Genomic DNA, 19112 nt, shown 5'->3' on the forward strand with positions numbered 1-19112 from the left:
ATAAACATTACACATTCATGCGTGCTTAGCGCTTTATCGCCAGGTGACCCGACCTCACTGGATTCTCCTTTGTGTGAAACTTGAAGCGAACGCGCGCAAACACACACATTAGTTCTCCATTCCTCCACACGGTAGCAGCATGAGATAAAAACATCCCGCTGGTTCGTGTTTGATCCCACCCGGAAGAGAAAAACAACCTGAGTGGAACCGTAAGAATCCCCCCACCCGCACCTCCATTGGAGCAAACGCAAACTTAAGTGGGCATTTAGAGCCACTGTTATTCGAAAATGTGCAATTTAGAGCATTAAACACCCCCAAAAACTATCATGGTGTTTGAGTTTGGAGTTTGAGTACAGCCACAGAGAGACACATTAATGCATCTAATTAAGGCCTCATCAGAACTGCAGACAGACGGCACTCTTTCATAAAAATCATAAATTGGGTTATCAATTATTCAGAGCAATGCCACGGCTTCATTTTCAGTCCTTTTGCGTTTTAATTAGCACCATCCACAGCTTTGGTATTGACATTAATTTGATGGCAATTTATTGATATTTCAGCATAACCTATTTAGCTGAGTGCAATTACCAACATAGAGAAGCAGATAGATGAGACGTCGGGACTTGCCGCGTTTCGTAAATCAAGGTGAGGAGCCGCTACAGGTCCATGCTAACTAAATCTAATGGTGCTCATCAGCAAGAAAAAGATCTGAGTCACCCAATTTACAAATGGGAGGAAATAATCAATAGAAATCGACCAGAAATATGTGTTTAATTGATCCTGACGAAAGGGCGGCTCCCAGGAGCGAGCTGACCCGCGTGGCGACAAGCGATCCGTTCTGTCGGCGTCCTGAACTCGTGTTAAACTCGTAGGGGACGGGCCACGATGCATCTGAGCTGCCAGCAGTTTCGCCACAGCCGCAATCTCTCATTTGGTTATTCACACTCCCTCAGCATGGCGGTATGAGCTCAGCAGTGGATCCCGCAAGAAAAAGCTGATTTATGCTCGCATGACCAGAGGGAGTTAATGTATTCTCTCATTAAAATCCACTTTAGTTGGGCTGAAAGTCAATCAAAGGCTGGAAGGAAAGTGAATCAAAGTGAAGGGAAATGGTCGAGTGGGAAGATTCGCATGTTACATTAGATCCAACGGTGGTCATAACCCAACAAAAGAGGGTATGAAAGCACTGAAACGGGCTGAAGATGTTGATGGTGCTGGAGAAATGAGTGGCAGCGTGTGTTTTAGGCAGTCGGATGGGAGAGAAAGGCACCGACAGGATTCAGCCGCAGCAGGGAAACATGTCAGAACCACTGCGTTATGTTTTCCATTTAACACACAAACAAATCTCTGCAGAATCAATATTTGAAGTGAGTAGTGGTCAACGGAGGATTTTCAGCTTGACTGACCCTGATTGGTGATGGTGGCAACTCAAAAATCGGATCTTTAGCCCATCAGTGAAAACACAAAGTTGTCGTTTTATCCGTTTGAGGTTTAAACCTCGGTCTGTCATGGAGTGTGCTGGACGTTTAAATGCTGGTAGGCATTTGGAAATCTCAGAGTTCAGGTAAGGATCTACATTCTTATGGACAGACACACGGAGACTGCCTTTTTTTCAGTGCTAGATGTGCTAGCCGCTAACATGGGCTGTTAAAGCCAGTTGAAAACCTGAATTCTGCAATCATCTTTCTTTTTGTTATAAAATTCTGTTATAAAACACATCTGCTCCTATAATAAACAAATATCAGAGATGAACCAATCACTCTGTAAAATGCCAGTTGCCCCTTGATCAGCTGAGATCAGTGATAAGAAGGTCAAAGGTCAGAGTTTTACAAGTCCCAGGCCATAAAATTTTCATCAGTGTGTGACGTCACATAATACTCTGCTTACAGGATAAATATGTGCATGCTATACATATTTCCCTCAACATTATCCTACATTTTTGTTCCCTGTAATTTATTCTCCATAGAAGAGTTTTGAGATGATTAAAATGTCATTTTTTTATTTCCATTAATCAGTCTGCTTTGAAAGCAAAAAAAAACCTCATGTTGTTCTGTATTACTTTGCCTGACTTAAGATTGAAGATGACATTTCATTTTTTGTTTAATCAAATGCCATTAGATTTCAATCATGAATCAAGAAAATGATCATCACTGTGATTGTATTTATTATGATTTCTACATTCAAGATTTAATTTTGAAGAGAGAGAGAAATTTTTTAAAAAAAAAAAGACTAATTACGCTGTCAATTTTGTATTCTGAGTAAAAGTCTAGGAGGCTTTTTATGATTATTCAATACAATCAATTATGTTGTTTTAAACAATTTCAGAGTTTACAAAAAATACATCTGAAGAACATCTGTGAATCATTTAGAAGAGAAATCTGGTCTGAATTATTAGCAAAGATCAATGGCCTTTTTGATGAAGCATCTATCTAGAAAATGTCAGATAGATTCAGGAACGTGACAGTCATGTAAATTAATTACAATATTATTGAAAAGCTCATTTGTTTCAGTAACCCAGTCCACTTAGTGAAACATTATATAGATTATTTCCACACAGACTGGGGTTTTCAGATCTTTACTTCTGTTAAATATGATGATTTTCTGCTTACATCTGATGAAAACACATTAGAATATTATCTCAGATCAATGAAAAACATTTTGAACACAGAAATGTGGGCTCAACAAAATGTATGTTTAATACCTGCTTAAGAGTCGTTATTTTGAAAAAGCACTTTTATTCTAACAAACGGCCCTCGTTTTTTGTTAATGCAATTTAAGAGAGTAAAGGCATTAAGAAATTCTGGAAAACGTGGCTGGGAATAACAGCACCAAGACTAAACTTATTGAGTGATTAAACGGAAATGTCAGCATGAACACCATAATAAAGATACGCAAAGCTGAGAAGATTACAAATGAATTCTGAAACAAAACATTTTGCGAGATCTTTGGATCTTTTTCTTGCTAACTGCGAGAAAAAGGTCGACTCCATGAAGTCATAAATACATTTCTATATTGAAAGAGATTGATCACAATCTTCATTTTCTGATTTCTACAGTAATGTAAATTGGGTTTATGTGTTCAGCACCTTTTAGAGATACAAATAAACTAGTACTTCACAAATATAAAAAAAAACCAATACAACAGAAGGAAAAAAAACATTAAAACGTTAAAAGAATATATGGCTAAAATTTAAATATTCTTAAAATCAAACTAAATGCTTTTCTTATTATGCATATTAGATGTGCATACTAAGCACAGACTGATGGGCTTCTATTTTAATCAGTTGGTAAAGAAAATATATTAAGTGAAAAAATTATATTAAATCACAAATGTTAGATGTATACCTTCTACATGTAATATATATTTTATATTTTCTTGCTTGCACATTATCAAAGGAAACTGGGCTTAAGTCTGATGTCTATAAGATTACAACATAATTTTCTCTTTGCTCTGGCAAAACCTTTCACATATTTTTTTTTTATTCATTCATCAGGAGTGTTTTATTTTTTATTTTTGCTTTATTCTATTACCTAGTCATAATTCAGGAAACCAGCTGCTTTTTTTCCTTTTCCATTACAAATGAAAATCTATAAACTGAAGTCAGCTTCTTCACTACTGTCTCTTGTCTCAACGTGAACATGCAAGGAGACTTTTAGTCAGATCTCTAAATGTTAAATATCAAAAAGAAAAAGCTTGATCCCAAATTATAGAAAAATCATACAGCAGCAGGACATCATAATATTTATTGGCTACCATTCGATCAGAAAGCTATCACATTTTCTTAGGGAGAAACTAAATGTTTTATTGCAAAATAAACTCCACCAGCTGTAAACCATTGTGTTTATCAGTCGGTGATAAAATATCTGTAAAACTGGCAATAAAATCTGAAAATTATACTCTCTCTTTCCAACTGCCCACAGAAGTTTTATTTTGTTAAAAATTATCCTGGTTTTATGAGCTACTACAGTTTTGAGATAGGCATAAATCTTTTTGCTTAAGAAGTTACAAAAGAGCTAAAATTGGACAAGTCGGTGCGGTTATTTCGTCTGATTGTGATTCAGGAAATAATTTTTTTATTATTCATGTGAAAACGGATGTCAGCTTCTCATTCTTATACAATACTGAAAATAAGATCGAGAAGATATATTTTCTTTCTTCTTTGCGCAGAGGAACCCTGTTTTTTTTTTTATAATTCTGTGTTAATGATTACTTTTGTTCCTTTATTGCAATCACAATATTTTAATTTTTTTACTATGTTTTAGCTCAAAGATATCATAAATAGGGGGGAAACGGTCATTCTAAATCTTTAACATGTTCAGAAAGAGTCTGTCTTTTTTGTCTAAATCAAGAAAATTAATAGAATAATATTTGTTTATTTGACATCAACATCCAAGCAGTCTTCTTGTTGAATTTGTAAATTTCCGTCAAATAATGTTATTTATCTAATTTTAAAAAGAAAATTTTCCATCAAGAATAACTGAAATCTACATCAGATATAGTGATAAACGCAGTATATCACAGCATTTAGCATCAGCTAGCGCTGCTCAGTGCTGGTTTGTTCTAATGTGACCCCTAGAAGCAGAAGCTGACCATCAGATCAGAAAGTTATCATATGTTTTCTCTCTGCTTTGTGCCGTCCTTGAGTCAGGTGGGGGGGGTTGGGGAGGAGGCATTCACACCGCCGTTCGATACAAGAGGTATTGCATTGAATGCAGCATCAGGGGGCAGGACCTGACCCCCGCGTGAACTCAGCTGATGAGGTGAAACAGAAGGCACGGAGAGGCTCCCCGGCCCTGAGGGGGCTGCCAGCAGGAATGCTGCTGATTCTACAGACGAGGTGAACGAGACCGCAATCCTCTCCAATACCGTCCTTGATTAGGAAAAAGGATTCACTCAGTGCACCTTCACCCACCCGGCGCTCAATCTGTGTGCAGGCCGAGCTAAATTGATACATTTTTCCTCATTACAGTGGGAGGCCTCTGCTGTGCGTCCCTCCAGCAAGGCGGCCGTCAGAAAGGAGGAGAGAGACTGAGAGGCACTGAGGTTAAGGGCACAATGTCTCCTCAGCCCTCCTTCCCTCCCCTGATTTGATTAGGACTTCAGTCATCGATACATAAACCATGTTTAGAACCTCCTAATGCATGTGTTTGAACCAAAGAAAACATGCAGTGCATTATATCAGGCTGCATGATGACTGTGTCACAGTCTAATAATGCTTAATGGCAGCAGGAATTTATGCAGAAAGGATTTGGGATTTTTTTTTTGTTTTCTTTTAAGATCAAAATGTCAGTCTGATTGAACAACAAATCAGCCTTCGTGTGGCGGAGTGAAGCGTTTAGCAGGACAAAATCATCACATTAATATTTTATAACACTTTCTAAGTCATTTTGGTGGCTTTTTTCATCGTGCGACTTGGTCTATTATATTTGACACAGCTCATAAAAAAAATAAGTTTTTCCTTCTTCTTTTTCTTCATACAGGAGAAGATGTCAAGTCAGGGCTCAGATCTGCTCTGTTCTCAGACATCACAGACCGGCCACTCTAAAGACACTAAGGGCCTAAATTTACAATGTGACACCGGCTTCCCCCTGGGCAGCTATAAGCAGTGTCTATAGCAACCCTGAATTTCTCTTTTCTAGATTTACTACCACTATTCAAATGCTTAACTGCGGATACAATGATCCTCTAATCGCTGGGGATGGTTTTCCGCTGATTCGCCGACAGAAACAAAAAGAAAACACAGAAGTAAGAATACAAATAACTGCGATGGAGGTGTTTGAGCACGCAGAGGAGCTGGTATATCTGTGGGGAAAAAAAAGTGACATAGTGCAGTCGATGGTATAGCCTAAAGGGAAAGAGATAAAAGAAAAAGCGCTTCCCTTTGAAATACAATCAGTGCACAAAATGCTCGGATTTTACTGATCAAATAATTTAAATAAAATCTAAATGAGGATCAGTGAGCTGCAGAGTGCTGCATGACTCGTAACTCAACCTATTACCGCGTTCATTTTATTATTGTGACTTCAGATACGTCTCACGCTAATAAATTTTTTTTGTAACGCTATCATTATTAAACGCTTTTCTTAAATTAACAACAGACAACAGGTGTCAATAAATTAAATTTGACTGAGAAGATCCATACCAAATCCTCACAGGAAAGGGAAGAATAATTAGGTTTTTTTTATTTATTATTTGTGTTTTTATTTAATATTCCATTTTCTTCTTGTTATTGTGATTTTTACTAGCAGTAGAAGTGATATCAATAATAATAAATAATTTTTTAAAATAATTATTAGGTAAAAGACAAATTTTTGAATTAAAACTAAATAATATTTTGTTTGCTTTTCCAAGTGTTTCTCTAAAACTCTGTGCAAGCGGATCAAAATATGCAATATTACTGATAAATATTTAATATAGATTTAATATAAATATAGATTTATATTTTTTCCAATTCATACGTAAGACAAAGTAACACAAAGTAATTTTCCTTTCCAATATCTTTTTTAATTTCTTTTCCCCCCCCTTCTTCAAAAATGTTTTTTTTTCTTAATGAAGCAATAAAATAACATTTCTAATTAATACTTCAGTAACTATTAATAATATAATCAGTATTTGACTAGAAAGAGAGAAAAACAACAACAAGGCTTTAAAGATTTCTTTAAATTCACAAACATTTTAAAACATCTGTTGCTAGGTACATTTGATTAAAATAATCAATAACAGCATTAAAATGGTTGCTACCGATAGTCAGTAATCAGCTACAAAAGACGTTTGTTATTTTAAGTCAGAACTCAGAAAACGTAATAAAACAATAACATTAGTGGAATCATCTCTTTAAAATAAATGCCTTCCACAATATTGATCAGGTTTTTAAATCATGTCCTTTTTCTTCAGCTGCAATCTATCTGACAGCAACCGAGATTAAATGAAGTTAAATTATCAGATTTGCATGAAAAGAAACAATTCCATCATGTTTGTTTGAGGCTGATATTTCATAAAAGAAGTTCATTTACTTTTGATTAGTGCAGCCAGGAATATTTATACTGAAATTAATTATCTAAATGCATTTTTCTAATGAAACTACAGTTGCTCACAATAAAATTTGTTCCCAGTCAAAGGGCTTCTGATTTCTTTCCCATAATCCTGCTTGCAAGCAAAGGCCGCCACAAATCAATGGTAAAAACTGCCATTGTAGATAAGCAATCTCCTAACAGCATACAAGCCCTATCCCACTTGGCACGCGCCGCCAAAAGATCCCGCTGTAAGGAGCGATGCATCCCCAAAATCTTTGAATAACGCCAGAGTGTGTTAATGACCTTAAAGTGCTATGTTACAGCGACAATTAAACAGAGGGATCCCGGAGGTATCGGACGCCGCCGTGTCACTGTCTGTGTACAGGCCAACACATCTCTCCCATCTCCATTTATTTCCCTAAGAAATCAGCGGGGCCACCTGGGCTTGGCATTGAAACTTCATTCATCTCCAGAAATGGATTCCAGTGGAGGGCAAAATCAAATTCTCATTTGCGAGGAAGGAAGAGAAAGAGAGGGAGTGAATGCAGAAGGTACCTGGGAACGCTCACCTCTGGGTGAACCCGCCGCATCTGATAGTTTTGCTATTTGTCTGTGACATTGACAGCTCTGGGGGAGATTAGGAGCCACCCTGCCCCTGCTTTTCTCCCACTTTGCATTCTGCCTCTGCGCCTCGTTACAGATGGACGGCCGTGCATTTAGCTTCGGCCGTTTTCCCTGGGTTTCATCGGCGAGCTCGGACAGCGCCGACGGAGGGATGTAATTATATGCGGCGCTACAATAAAACAAAGAAAATGAGAGGGGAGCTGCATCAGAGGGCAAACGAACCAGGAGCCAAATAAAATAAATAAATAAAATTTAAAAAATCCCGGTGTGGGCTTTAGACCGGGGGGGGGGGGGGGGGGTCAGGCCGGAGATGAGAGTGATGGATGCTCTTCGGTTAAATACGTCCAAATCCCCCCTTCAAGCCGCTCTCTTGCAGGCCGAGTGAGTGAGTGTGTCAGGGAGAGTGTACAAGATTAATAGTGTAAACAGCGAGGGAGAGAGGGAAAGAAAGGCAGCCAGGAGAGAGGGAGAAAGAAAAGACTATCAGCATCTGCAGCAGCACAGTAGCCCTTGGGGAGTTGTGTGAACTTTTGAACCCCGATGGCGAACGTTCGCAGCAATGTACAGATCCCAGCGCCTGCCTCGTAACGCGTGTGCGTCCTTCTAAAACAGCACGCAGACAGCAACCGGAGCAGGAGAGGGGAAGGAGAGAGAAAGGAGGAGTGAAAGTCATTAACATAATCCTCGCTTGCTTGCAAACGAGGAGCCGCTATCCAAATGTCACAAAATCCATACACCAATGAACACGGCGAGAGATGAATCTCCAGGCAGATATTCTGACGATCAAATACAGTAAATGACCGTCGGAGTGGAAAGAAACTTTGTGATTTACGGTGGTTTTTCTGGGACGCCGGGGCCGATCCTTCACACATCTCTGAACAGACTGCAGACAGGTCACAGGTTGGCCAAACAAGCGGGTCAAAAGGTCAAAAGTTCAGTAAGTGGGCCGACAGCACGAAGAGGAAAAAAAAAAGGGGGCTAAATTATCGGTAAAGAGGCCAGAGACAAATCAGAGACCAGGAGGAAAAACTGGAACTGCTACAGAACAGCGACATTTCAACGTTCTCTTTCTGCAAAATCTGACTAAGTTACAAACAAAAAGCCAGTTGGCACATTAAACACTGCAGATTAACCCACTAATGGCGCTTCAGTCTGTCAGATGGCTTCGTCATTTTCCTACATCACCAGCCAAGAGGGTCGGGCATGCACTCTCACAAGCGCTTCACTTTTAAATGGCTTTTCCAAGCTTCAGCCAAAATGACAGAGTTTAGATTTAATATTCTATTTACAAGCACGGTGTAATAATGTTGCTGTGCGTTGGCCCCTCATATTCAAATGAGAAATGGGCAACAGCGTGACATAAGTTCAAATTGGTTGTCCAACCCGCGTACTGGTGCCAGTAATTGGTTTAGGAAATTGGGCCGGCAGAGACAGCAGTCACAGTCCGGGTTGAACAAACGTCCCTGAAAGTATGACTTAATTAAACAACGAGTCAACTTAGAGAAGAAGAACTGTTAAGGATTATTTTAGTCAAAACGAATAATGTAAAGATGCACCATTAATGCTTCACTGGGTTGATACCAATAGCTGGTTTTCTTTGAGATCTAATTTGCTAATTCCAAATTTTATACGAGTATTTCATTTTCTTTGATAATTACAGATTTGAATCTAAGAGAAAATTTGATTACCCCAGTTCATATTAAACTTTAAAGATATATCAAAGTGCATGCTGTTGGTTGATGCATTTATAATAATTCATTAATTCAGTATTTGATGTTCCAGTAACAGATCGAAACCTATCAAAGGACAACCGGCCACTTGATTGTTGCATCTCTAATCAGCTCCTCTGTCTGCTTATGGCACACGGTGCTTTTCAATATCCTTCTCACTCTCTACAAGTTGAAGAAAATGTTGTTATTAATTACTGGGAATTTAAACTAATTCAAAGTTGTAGCTTAACGGTTTTTCTGAAATATAAATAAGATGGGCCAAAATGTCTTCACAGACAGAAACGTTTTGAATGTAAGACGAAATGGTTGAATCCCATTTCCCAGCATTTTCCTTCCCCATTAGAATCCTCCACTGAGAAATTGGATACTCCTCTTAAAGTCTGATCAGTTCTAGAGGATCACTGATTAGCAGACACTATTTTTATACTTAAGAAGTAAAAATGCAATACAAAACATAACCCAGCAACATAAATCTGCACTATTGTAATTTAAATATATTTTGTGCTTTCAATCACATATTGGCAATATAAAAAAACTGAAAATATACTTGATAGTATTTGATCCAAATCTGCAGACTTAAACTATACTTAAAGACTAGCATAGCTGAAACATATTCATAATAAGAATGACTTAAGCATAGTAAAGTATGGCGAAATGTGTTATACTAAATACATTTTTCATTATGGTAATAAATCAAAATACATCAAACAAGTACAGTGTATTTTTTTTTATATAATATTTTAAAAACAGAGGTATGAAATACCATTTCCTCTCTTTTTTCATCTGAAAATGAGATTTTAAAAAATTGAAAGCAGTAAAGATTTACTTTTAGTACTTTTTATGAGTAATAGAAGATTCAGTGAGTTAAATTTAAAACTTTAAACCCACATGAAACACATAACATGATTTTAACTTATTTTAATGATAAAAAAAACTTACCTATTAGTTTATGCAAGCTATATAACCTTGTCAAGTTAAATTGGAGTGGCTCTGACGTGTGACTCAAGTTCACTGAGATTATGTCACGTCAAGACAGACGTAGAGGAAGTAAAATGCCTACAAACAAAAAGTCAGTTTCAGGAGCAGAAACACTGAAACTGTGTTTCTGCTCACAGTTTGCAGAAAAGTCTGAATGTCTGTAGAAAAATTATTTTCCAGAGGGCTTCCCTGCAACATTGGGTTTGTAGTTCTGTCAGAGTAATAACATTCAAATTGCTCAGTCAAAACTGAAAATTATGAAACAACTATCCACAGTATTTTTCTTTAAAAAGTAAAAGTGAAACTGGTTGACACAGGCAGGAACAAGGTCGAATCACCAAACCTACATAAAAACCACCTTAATAAATGTAATTCATATATCAAATATCCTGTCAATTCATTTCAGTTTTTGTTACTCGTTTCTTTACTTTTCTTCAAAGCTGTGAATTATTTTGTATACAAAAAACACAAAATCTTACCAGGTATTTTAATCTAGTTTTTCATGCAAATACATTATTACACTTAGACAAAACTAACTTACAAGTAACTTTTCAGCAAGATAGGAGCTTGTTTTAATTAATTATTCCTTAATATTGATGAGAAAGAACTATTTCCACTGGCACATTATTTCACCTATAACATGGGAAAAATTTTGTTATACATGAAATAATCTGCCAGTGGAAATAGTACTTTTTTATATCAATATTAAGGAATGATTCACTTAAAAAGAAAACTCTTGGATTTTCTTGAAAAGTCACTTGTCAGTTAATTTGTCTTATTTCCAGTCTAAGATATTTCCACTAGAAACTACTTGGAGAAATTTGGTGTGTTCGCAGTGCAAAAACATCTGTTTTCAAAGGCTAAAAAATTCCACAAAAACATGGACAGCCGACTTTTAGGGCTAAAAATGAGGGTCATTGGGTAAAATGAGATTCAGCTTTTAATGTTCAACAGGGAGAGACTAATAGAGGATCATAATTCTTAAGAAAATCATAAACCTTAAAAGGTTTAACAATCAAATATGAATCTCAGTTAGTGAATTTTAAGATGAAAAACAAAATAAAAAAAATGTTTTTCAGAATACATTTTGATGGCTTCAATCACACCTGAGTAAATCCCAGAAACCCACCGATCAAGAAGAGGTAGAGCGACACATCGAACGTGCCATCTTTTTCTGCATGCCTCTTGAAACAAAGCTCCTCCCGCGGCGCTCTGTCACCGCCGCTGCTTCCCAGCAAACATCCCGCAGCCCCCAGCAGAGCTCCCCAATCAAAGAAAAACAAACAGGCCATTTTGACTTCGTAAACTTGACCTGCAAACAGCATGAAGGGGCTAAAAGTCCCACATCTCCAGCTGTCTCCTGGGGTCTGTTTGTGTCTGTGTGAAGGGGCGTCCACACGTGTTAAAGAGCTCTTTCACGCCAGAGGGGGGAAGAGGAGAGCTTGTGCATGTACTTGTTTATCTACGCATAATGTGCTGGAATGGTTATGTGATGGAATAAAAATTCCTTAAAACGGGGCGCGAGACCCCAAATCGGGGCTGCCACGACGGGAGGGCGGGAAGGGGTTGGCAGACGGAGCTGGGGTGAGGCTGCAGGCGCGGTCGGGTCACGGGTGCGGTCGGCGGGTGAAACTCAGTTCACATTACCATGCAGACACCCGGGCTAACAAAGGAGGCTCCATCTGTTCCTGTCAGCCATTACAAATCTGGTGTCACCCAGTCCACTGAAGACAACAGGCCACTGCATCTAATCAAACGGCGCAGGCTCCTCCTGTGTGTAAAAGCAGCCATCGACTTCACACTCACTCACTCACTGGTTAGGGGAACGCAGTGCGGCGAAGGCAGGCAGTCGATCACCGCAGCTCATACATCCTCCCGGTCACAAAGTCTCCATTGTGTACAGTAGACTCACATAAAATCGAATGATTAAACGTGAAAAAGAGCTGAATCAATCACCATATCAGTCCCCGAATAAATCCTCATGGTTTTTAGTCAGGAAAAAAGAAAAAAAAAAAAAAAAAAGAATTTTAATCCCAAATTGTCATCGTGCATAGCTGTCGGTCCAGAAATGATCTCATTAAGAACTCATGTCATTTTTTTTCCCCACTAACACCCCCTCTTCCTCGGAAACAGACCGCCCTGCAGAAACGCCTGAGCCATTTCTTTCGGTGAACACAGGATGAACTATGAACTCCGCATGCCCTTTCAGTAAGGACACAGAGCGCTCCCTACGCCAACATGGCTGCTGCCTCCGAGCGCTAACAGACCCGCTGCTGAGACACATTTTTTAAGACAAAATGTTCCAATTAATGTTCGATCAGCAAAATAAAACAAACAGGAAACTTGTTCCAATTTGAGAGAAAATAAAAGAATAAGCATATTTTTTTGCGCTAGACGAATAACCATTCCTCACATTTAGCACATAATAGCACGACACTGAGCTTTAAGTATCTCACACCACATCAACAGACGGCGCAATTTGTAGTTATCAGAATAGCCTTAAGGGAAACTTTTCAGCCTTGTATGGTTCGATTTTATTTGCTTCCCAAAGGAAATCTCTCCTTATTTACTCTGAAAATTTTAAAAAAGAAAAATGGTCATTATTGTCTAGTCTAATTGTGTTCTATCCTCACACCATCTGTTGTGATTTATTTATTTTCCAGCGAGACAAACAGTAGTTTCTCTTCCGAAGGCAGAGAAGTTCATTAAGCCGTTTCCAAATAAGGGATCAGGCTTGACTCAACCCAGCTGGCGTTAACCAACGGCATCCAAAAATGACTGGAATTATTCTTTTTCTTTTTTTTTTTTTTTTTTTGAATATGAGGAAAATTCCTCGCGCATCCAGCTTTAGCAAGACAAACAGCAGAGGTGGACACCTGAGGCCGCAGAGTCCATAATGCCCACCTGCGGCGTGTCACGTCAAGGGCTATTAGAGTCAGAAATACTAAAAGTCTGAATGAGAGGGCGGCAGGATGGAGAAAGGAAGATAGAGGGAAAGATTGATAAAAGGGAGAAGAGGGATGGAACACACATGGCCCCTCAGGTACAGTGTTGTATTTCAAACCCGGTTGGGAAAGAATAGAAGGGCTGTGGGTCAATAAATCACTGCATTAGCCTGCAGCTACAAAGCCTCCACCATGTGTGGGCTGCCTCCCACTAGCCACACACACAAGACGCACAAAGGACAAAACCAGAAGCTGAGGGTTTTGCCACAGGAGGGAGCTCTAGGTCACCATTCAGGTCTGTGTGACCCACCAGCATTTCTCCAGGTACACGAAGAGGCCAGGGGGGAGATAGGAAGAGGAATCAGGGAGGAGGAGTCACCGATGTCATCGGGCAGAGAGGTAGGAGAGGAGTTTCACACGGGGTGGTCTGCCTTTTTTCCCCCCATTCTCTCTTAATTTTTCACATTTAGAGGATGCGCTGCAATATGCAACGAAATGATCCACCTGCTCTTCCTGCGGTGAGGAGCAGCTTCGACAACAAGGATAATGAACTAAAGCCGTGGCTTTCTCAGAGGAGAAGCGTATCGCCTCCTGGCACACCAACCCATCCTTCTTCCCATTCAATTTGTAGCTTTTCCATTGAAAACACATTTACACTAATTATATAGGTTGTACCTCTATGAATTAGAAAATCCTGCTATATAATTCAGCTGAAAATAATTGAGAATGCGGTATTGTAATAAAATATTCGCCCTCTTTCAGATTTTTTTTTGCTTTTGTGTTTTTGTCAAACTTAAATGTGTCAAATGCTCATTAAAAGACGCTTCTAAATACAAACTGCATTTTTAAAGTTAATTCTTTTTTGAGGGGAAAAAGGCTAACCAAATGGACATGGCTGAATGTCCGAATGTGAAGAAAACAATTGCACCCTAAACCTAACAACTGGTTGTGCTGCTCTTAGCAGCAACAACTAAAGTCAACTATATCAAAAACTGGCAGCGCCGTGGAGAAAACCTGCTGAATTATTTACATTCAGCCACGATGAAGAGATTCCCAGCATGAACAGCCTGTTCAAGCTGATTTCACAGCATCTCAAGCAGATTTAAGACCGGACATTGACTAGGCCGCTGTAAAGCCATTCAGAGGTAGACTTGTTGGTGAGCCTTGGATCACTGCTGCATAACTCCAGTATAACTGAGTGCCTGGTCATGTGCAGACGGGTAGACATTCTCCTTCAGGAACTTTTAGTTACATCGATCCATCAATTGCAGAAAATCACCCTAAAGCAGCCCCAGATCATCACACTACCACCACCATGTTTGACTCTTAGTATGAGTATGTTAGTTTTACTCCAGATGAGACGGCTATCAACACCTAAAGTTCCCAAAACACCTAAAGTTTTGGGAATATTTTCCCAAACGTCTTGGGGATTGTAGAGATGCTTTGAAGGAAACCTCAGCTGGACCTTTGTGTTCTATGTGGTCAGCAGTGGCTTTGGTCTTAAAACTTTCCCATGAGGCCATTTTGACCAGTCTTTTTCTTATTATTGAAACATAAACATTGACCTTAACTGGCCCCAACTGATGCCTGCATTGCTAAAGCTGTGGTTCTGGGTTCTTTAGTGACCTCCTGATTCACTTTTGGAGTAGTTTTGGTTCTCCTGGGAAGGCTCATCTGTTCCATGTTTTCTCTGTTTATTCATAACGGTTCTCACTGTAGTTCTGTGGAGACCCAAAGCTTTGGAAATAACTCTACAACCCTTTCCCGAGAGCTAGACGTATACAGATAAACTGGCTGTTTATGACCAGTTCTTGACTTTCTTCTACTTCTTGTTGTCAAACAGGTTTGACTGAAATGATTTCTTGGTTCTACGGGTCTGGCACTCATCACACCTGAGCATCTGTAGTGAAACTAAACCCATGTAACAGATAATTTATGATTTAACACAGGGGTAAACCATAGGGCCATTGCTGGTTTGTATAGTTTTTTTTTTCATTGATAAATTAAATCATCATCTAATATTGTATATTGTATTGTAGATTCAATACACACACAGTGTGGCTCATATAGTTTGGAGTTTGGACTAAAACTCAGAATTCAGTTTCTAAGGGATATTTCATATTACACAGAACTAATGAAAATGACTAGTGTAGTCCATTACTGCATAATATTTAAAATTTTTGAATTAAATTGCTTAATTAAGTTAGCTTTATGTGAACTAACTTATTCAGCTGCATGACGGTTTTAGGCCTAGAATTGCTTTCTACTGCTCAACTTTATTATTTTTAACTAACATATGAAAATAAAGGTCTCTGAGTTCAGGCCTCTCACACACCAGGACACTTACAACGAGTCAGAACCAGAACTATTGTGGACTCACACTCTGGGACTCCATCATCCTGGTAGTCCGACACTGAGGCGTCGTCTGAAGGGGCAGAACGTCCCAGGCTGGAGCTGCGGTTGTCATCAGAGCCCTCATCGTCCCTGTAGTCAACTGAGCAACATGTGTATGAAAAATAAGACAAAGGACCATGTAGAGTAGAAACATTTTAATGACAGGGATTAACATTTACTCACATCTTGCTGGGAATTCCTGTGGAAGCCTGAAAAAAATGAAAGAAAAAAACAAAACAAAATTCAAATCAAAGGCTTGTTTTGTAAATTGTTTGTGCTTTTTATATTTTGTAATGCACGTCAGAAGCACAACTTCAGAAATTCAGTAAATATTGCTTCCTGTGCTGTGCACCACAAAGCCACAGGCTTTCTGTAACACAGCTGAAGCCTTTTCCTCTGCAGTGCAGACAACACAAGTTTCCGGAGTCGGCTAGCAGAGTTCATGCAAGAGTTTCACTTTTTGTGAAACTCTTGTGTTGTTCCTGGAGAATGTACTGTACATGAAAGCAAAAACAAGATTCAAAGATCAGAGTAAAAACAGGGATTGTTGCATGAGGTCTTTAGCAAAAGTAAATAAGAACGGGGGGTTGATATTGGTGTCATTAGATTAAATGAGTTCTTTCTAATTCAGACTGTATTCAAAGCAATTGCTGCCCGAGTCACAATTTTCTTTCTGCATTAAGAGCAAATGTTCAGTAATGGTGCTGTGAAGTTACATCGTCACACTTCAGCAGCTCAGTGTCTGCGCCTCTAGTATTGGATAATTTCAGGATGTATAAGCCTACCTTGCATGGACGACCAGGAAGTTATTCAGCAGGACCTTCCGAGTTTCTGCTGCGCTTTCACTCAGGCTCTCATCCTCAAGGATCTCCGTCACAAACAACTCGCAGTCTGCAGAGCACAGAAACATTAGAAGAAGTGTGTAAGGAAAGCCACATTTGGAACAACATTGGACTATTTTAAGAGTGCAACATCTTTGTTCTGAGGAAATGTTCAACGGTAGCAAAGGCTCGGCAAAACTTGCTGCAAAGTACATTATAAGTATTTGCCTGTTTTTACATGGAGATCAGATTCTGCTTAGTTGACTCAGGTCAGATGTTATTAGTCGGAGCCTGTATCTGGAGTAGATAGAATAGAAGAAGAATCTCACAAAAAACAACACAACTTGAAAATTGGTGTTACAGACACTGTTTAATCTGACTGAGCCTGAACTATTCACCAAAGAAAGATGAATAAAAATGTTTCGTTTTTGATGTGAAAGACTGACTGAGACATACCAAACAGACCTGCAGCTTTAACTGCAGCAGAAAGTGGTTCTAAGTGAACAGGGTAGTGATTCAAGTGGTTCAGATACAAAAACACAACTTTCATTTGTAAAGAACTTAAAACTCTTGATTAATTTTCTTCCACTTCACAACACAATAACACAATGTGGTTCTGGTTGACATCTTGCTGACGTCTGTCTTGGTCTTGAAACATCTTAGTTGGTCAGAGTTTCTTAATGACTTCACAAGCTTCAGAAACTCTTATGCTTCATTAATGTGTCATCTAAACAATTATCTAACACATATTTCAGTCCAGGCAGATCTCCGTTATACAAATACTGCATCCATTGATATTGGGGTAATGATCAGTCTAATTTATAGTACAATCACCAATTCTTTACATTTTGTTTTGAATATTAATTTTAATGTTACATTGCTTTCCCAATAGAGCACAACAAAGCCTTCCACCTCTGTTGTCAACCTGGTGAAAATGTGAAAAAGCCTCAAAACTACTAGCATAACATAAGATTGTGCTAGTGAAACATCTTATCTTGCACTAGCATAATCTCACACACACAAAAAAGAAAAATCCGACCTTTATTTTGACTATATTTATCAAAAAGAAAAAAAAAGTTACTGTTTTAAGCCAAATACCCACCGAGGACCAATAATTTTATAGTTGTCCTATATAATTATTGTAAAGAGAATATGTTTAGGATTTCTCCTTGATTTTTCAAGTTAATCTCAGTAAAAAGAAATTTATTTTATAATCTATCGCTTTTTGATTTTCTTAGATATAAATGTGATCGTAACACTTAGGCTAATTTCCCCCACCCACACTTCAAAATGGGAGAAACAAGAAAATATGTCAAAAACGGTACATACGTGTCGTTCTCCATAAATCAAGAATTTGCTACAAGAAGAAAAGCAACTCGCCTAAACTTGCTGGTATCTAGAGTCAGAGCAATTATTATAAAAAATGTAAACAACTGAAACGGTGACAAACAATCCCTAAAGTGAACCCCAGTTTATCTGTCCACAAGGTGCAGTGGGAAGAGTGGCATCTCCAAGTCTCCACTGATTTAAGGATTTTGAGCACATTGTTACCAGAGGTGCCACTATTAGCTGTGCTTAGCTATTTTTTATGTTGCTTATATAGGGGAGAAAACCGGAACCAGTTTCTTTCTCTGTTGTATTAAAACCAGTTTCGACCTGGAAGGTTGTATCACAAATACACACAAGACTCTTCTTTATGATGATGAAGTCAAACAAGTCAGTCCAGATCATTTATCTGATTCAATTTTTTATGTCCTCCACCCCACATTACACAAATAAACTTGCAAATGCAAATGACCCCCAAGAGCGCTGCGCCATTTAGCTTGGCACCACATGCAAATGTGGTGAATGCCGACTTGATGGGGGCCGCTTACTGTATGTGACGGCTGAAATAGAGAGGTGAACTTGATGGTAAAACTTTGATACAAAGTCTGCTTCTGGTGAAGACAAGGCTTCTGTCAAAGGAAGTCGCTCTCAAATTCATTTAACTTTCTTTGAACAAAACCTAAAAAAATTCAAGTTGTTTTTGTTAAAATAATTCTACCTCCTCATACTGTACTCATCAACAATTAGATTTAAATAGACACAAAGTTGGTGACAGCATATATTTTAACAGGAAATGAAGACATTACCATCCAAGAGTCTCCGGATCTCGTGTGGGATTGTACCCATCCCTGGTTTTGCTGAATGCGATGCGCACTAGTTGAATCAATACTCCTGTTCTGTCTTTCAAATCCTTGATGACTTTACCCCAAAAAGCTGGCCAGCTTCATCCAACCTCTGACATGCTGCTACAGCTCCCCCGAGGAACGACAGCCTGGTACCGGCAGAAAGATTCAAACCATCAACTGGCACATCAGCTAACCACCTGAGTCCTCCTGCACTGAAACTAGACTTCCGTGCATGCATCTAGATTTGCACATGGGGAGGAGCAGGTGCACAGACTTCCTCTGCATTTTGGTTCCCCAGAAGAGACGTATGAAGGTCTGATTCATAGTGAGAAAAGGTTTCTACATTACAGCGCCGTAAAAATCTTGCCTGTTGTTTGTGATTGCTTAAGAGTAAACACAAATATGTACAAAAATATGTACATGCGTGTGTACCTAA

At 38.8% G+C, this 19112-nt stretch overlaps 1 protein-coding gene across 2 annotated transcripts in view; it reads right to left on the minus strand.

Annotated features, from left to right (window-relative positions):
* Positions 1-18908, minus strand: part of skap1 (src kinase associated phosphoprotein 1) — a 43411-nt gene extending 24503 nt beyond the window's left edge. Inside the window, exons 1-4 of one of the 2 annotated variants that reach the window (XM_028029818.1) lie at positions 18638-18908; positions 16470-16575; positions 15868-15893; positions 15671-15784 (exon numbers count right to left, since the gene is read on the minus strand). In XM_028029818.1, coding sequence (XP_027885619.1) covers positions 15671-15784; positions 15868-15893; positions 16470-16575; positions 18638-18677 — 286 coding nt within the window. In that variant the 5' untranslated portion in view covers positions 18678-18908. The remainder of the gene's footprint in view (positions 1-15670; positions 15785-15867; positions 15894-16469; positions 16576-18637) is intronic. The other variant, XM_028029819.1, reaches the window with a different exon arrangement.
* Between the last annotated feature and the right edge of the window lie 204 nt (positions 18909-19112).

This window comes from Xiphophorus couchianus, chromosome 10 (assembly GCF_001444195.1).
Source record: "Xiphophorus couchianus chromosome 10, X_couchianus-1.0, whole genome shotgun sequence".
Taxonomy (NCBI): Eukaryota; Metazoa; Chordata; class Actinopteri; order Cyprinodontiformes; family Poeciliidae; genus Xiphophorus; species Xiphophorus couchianus.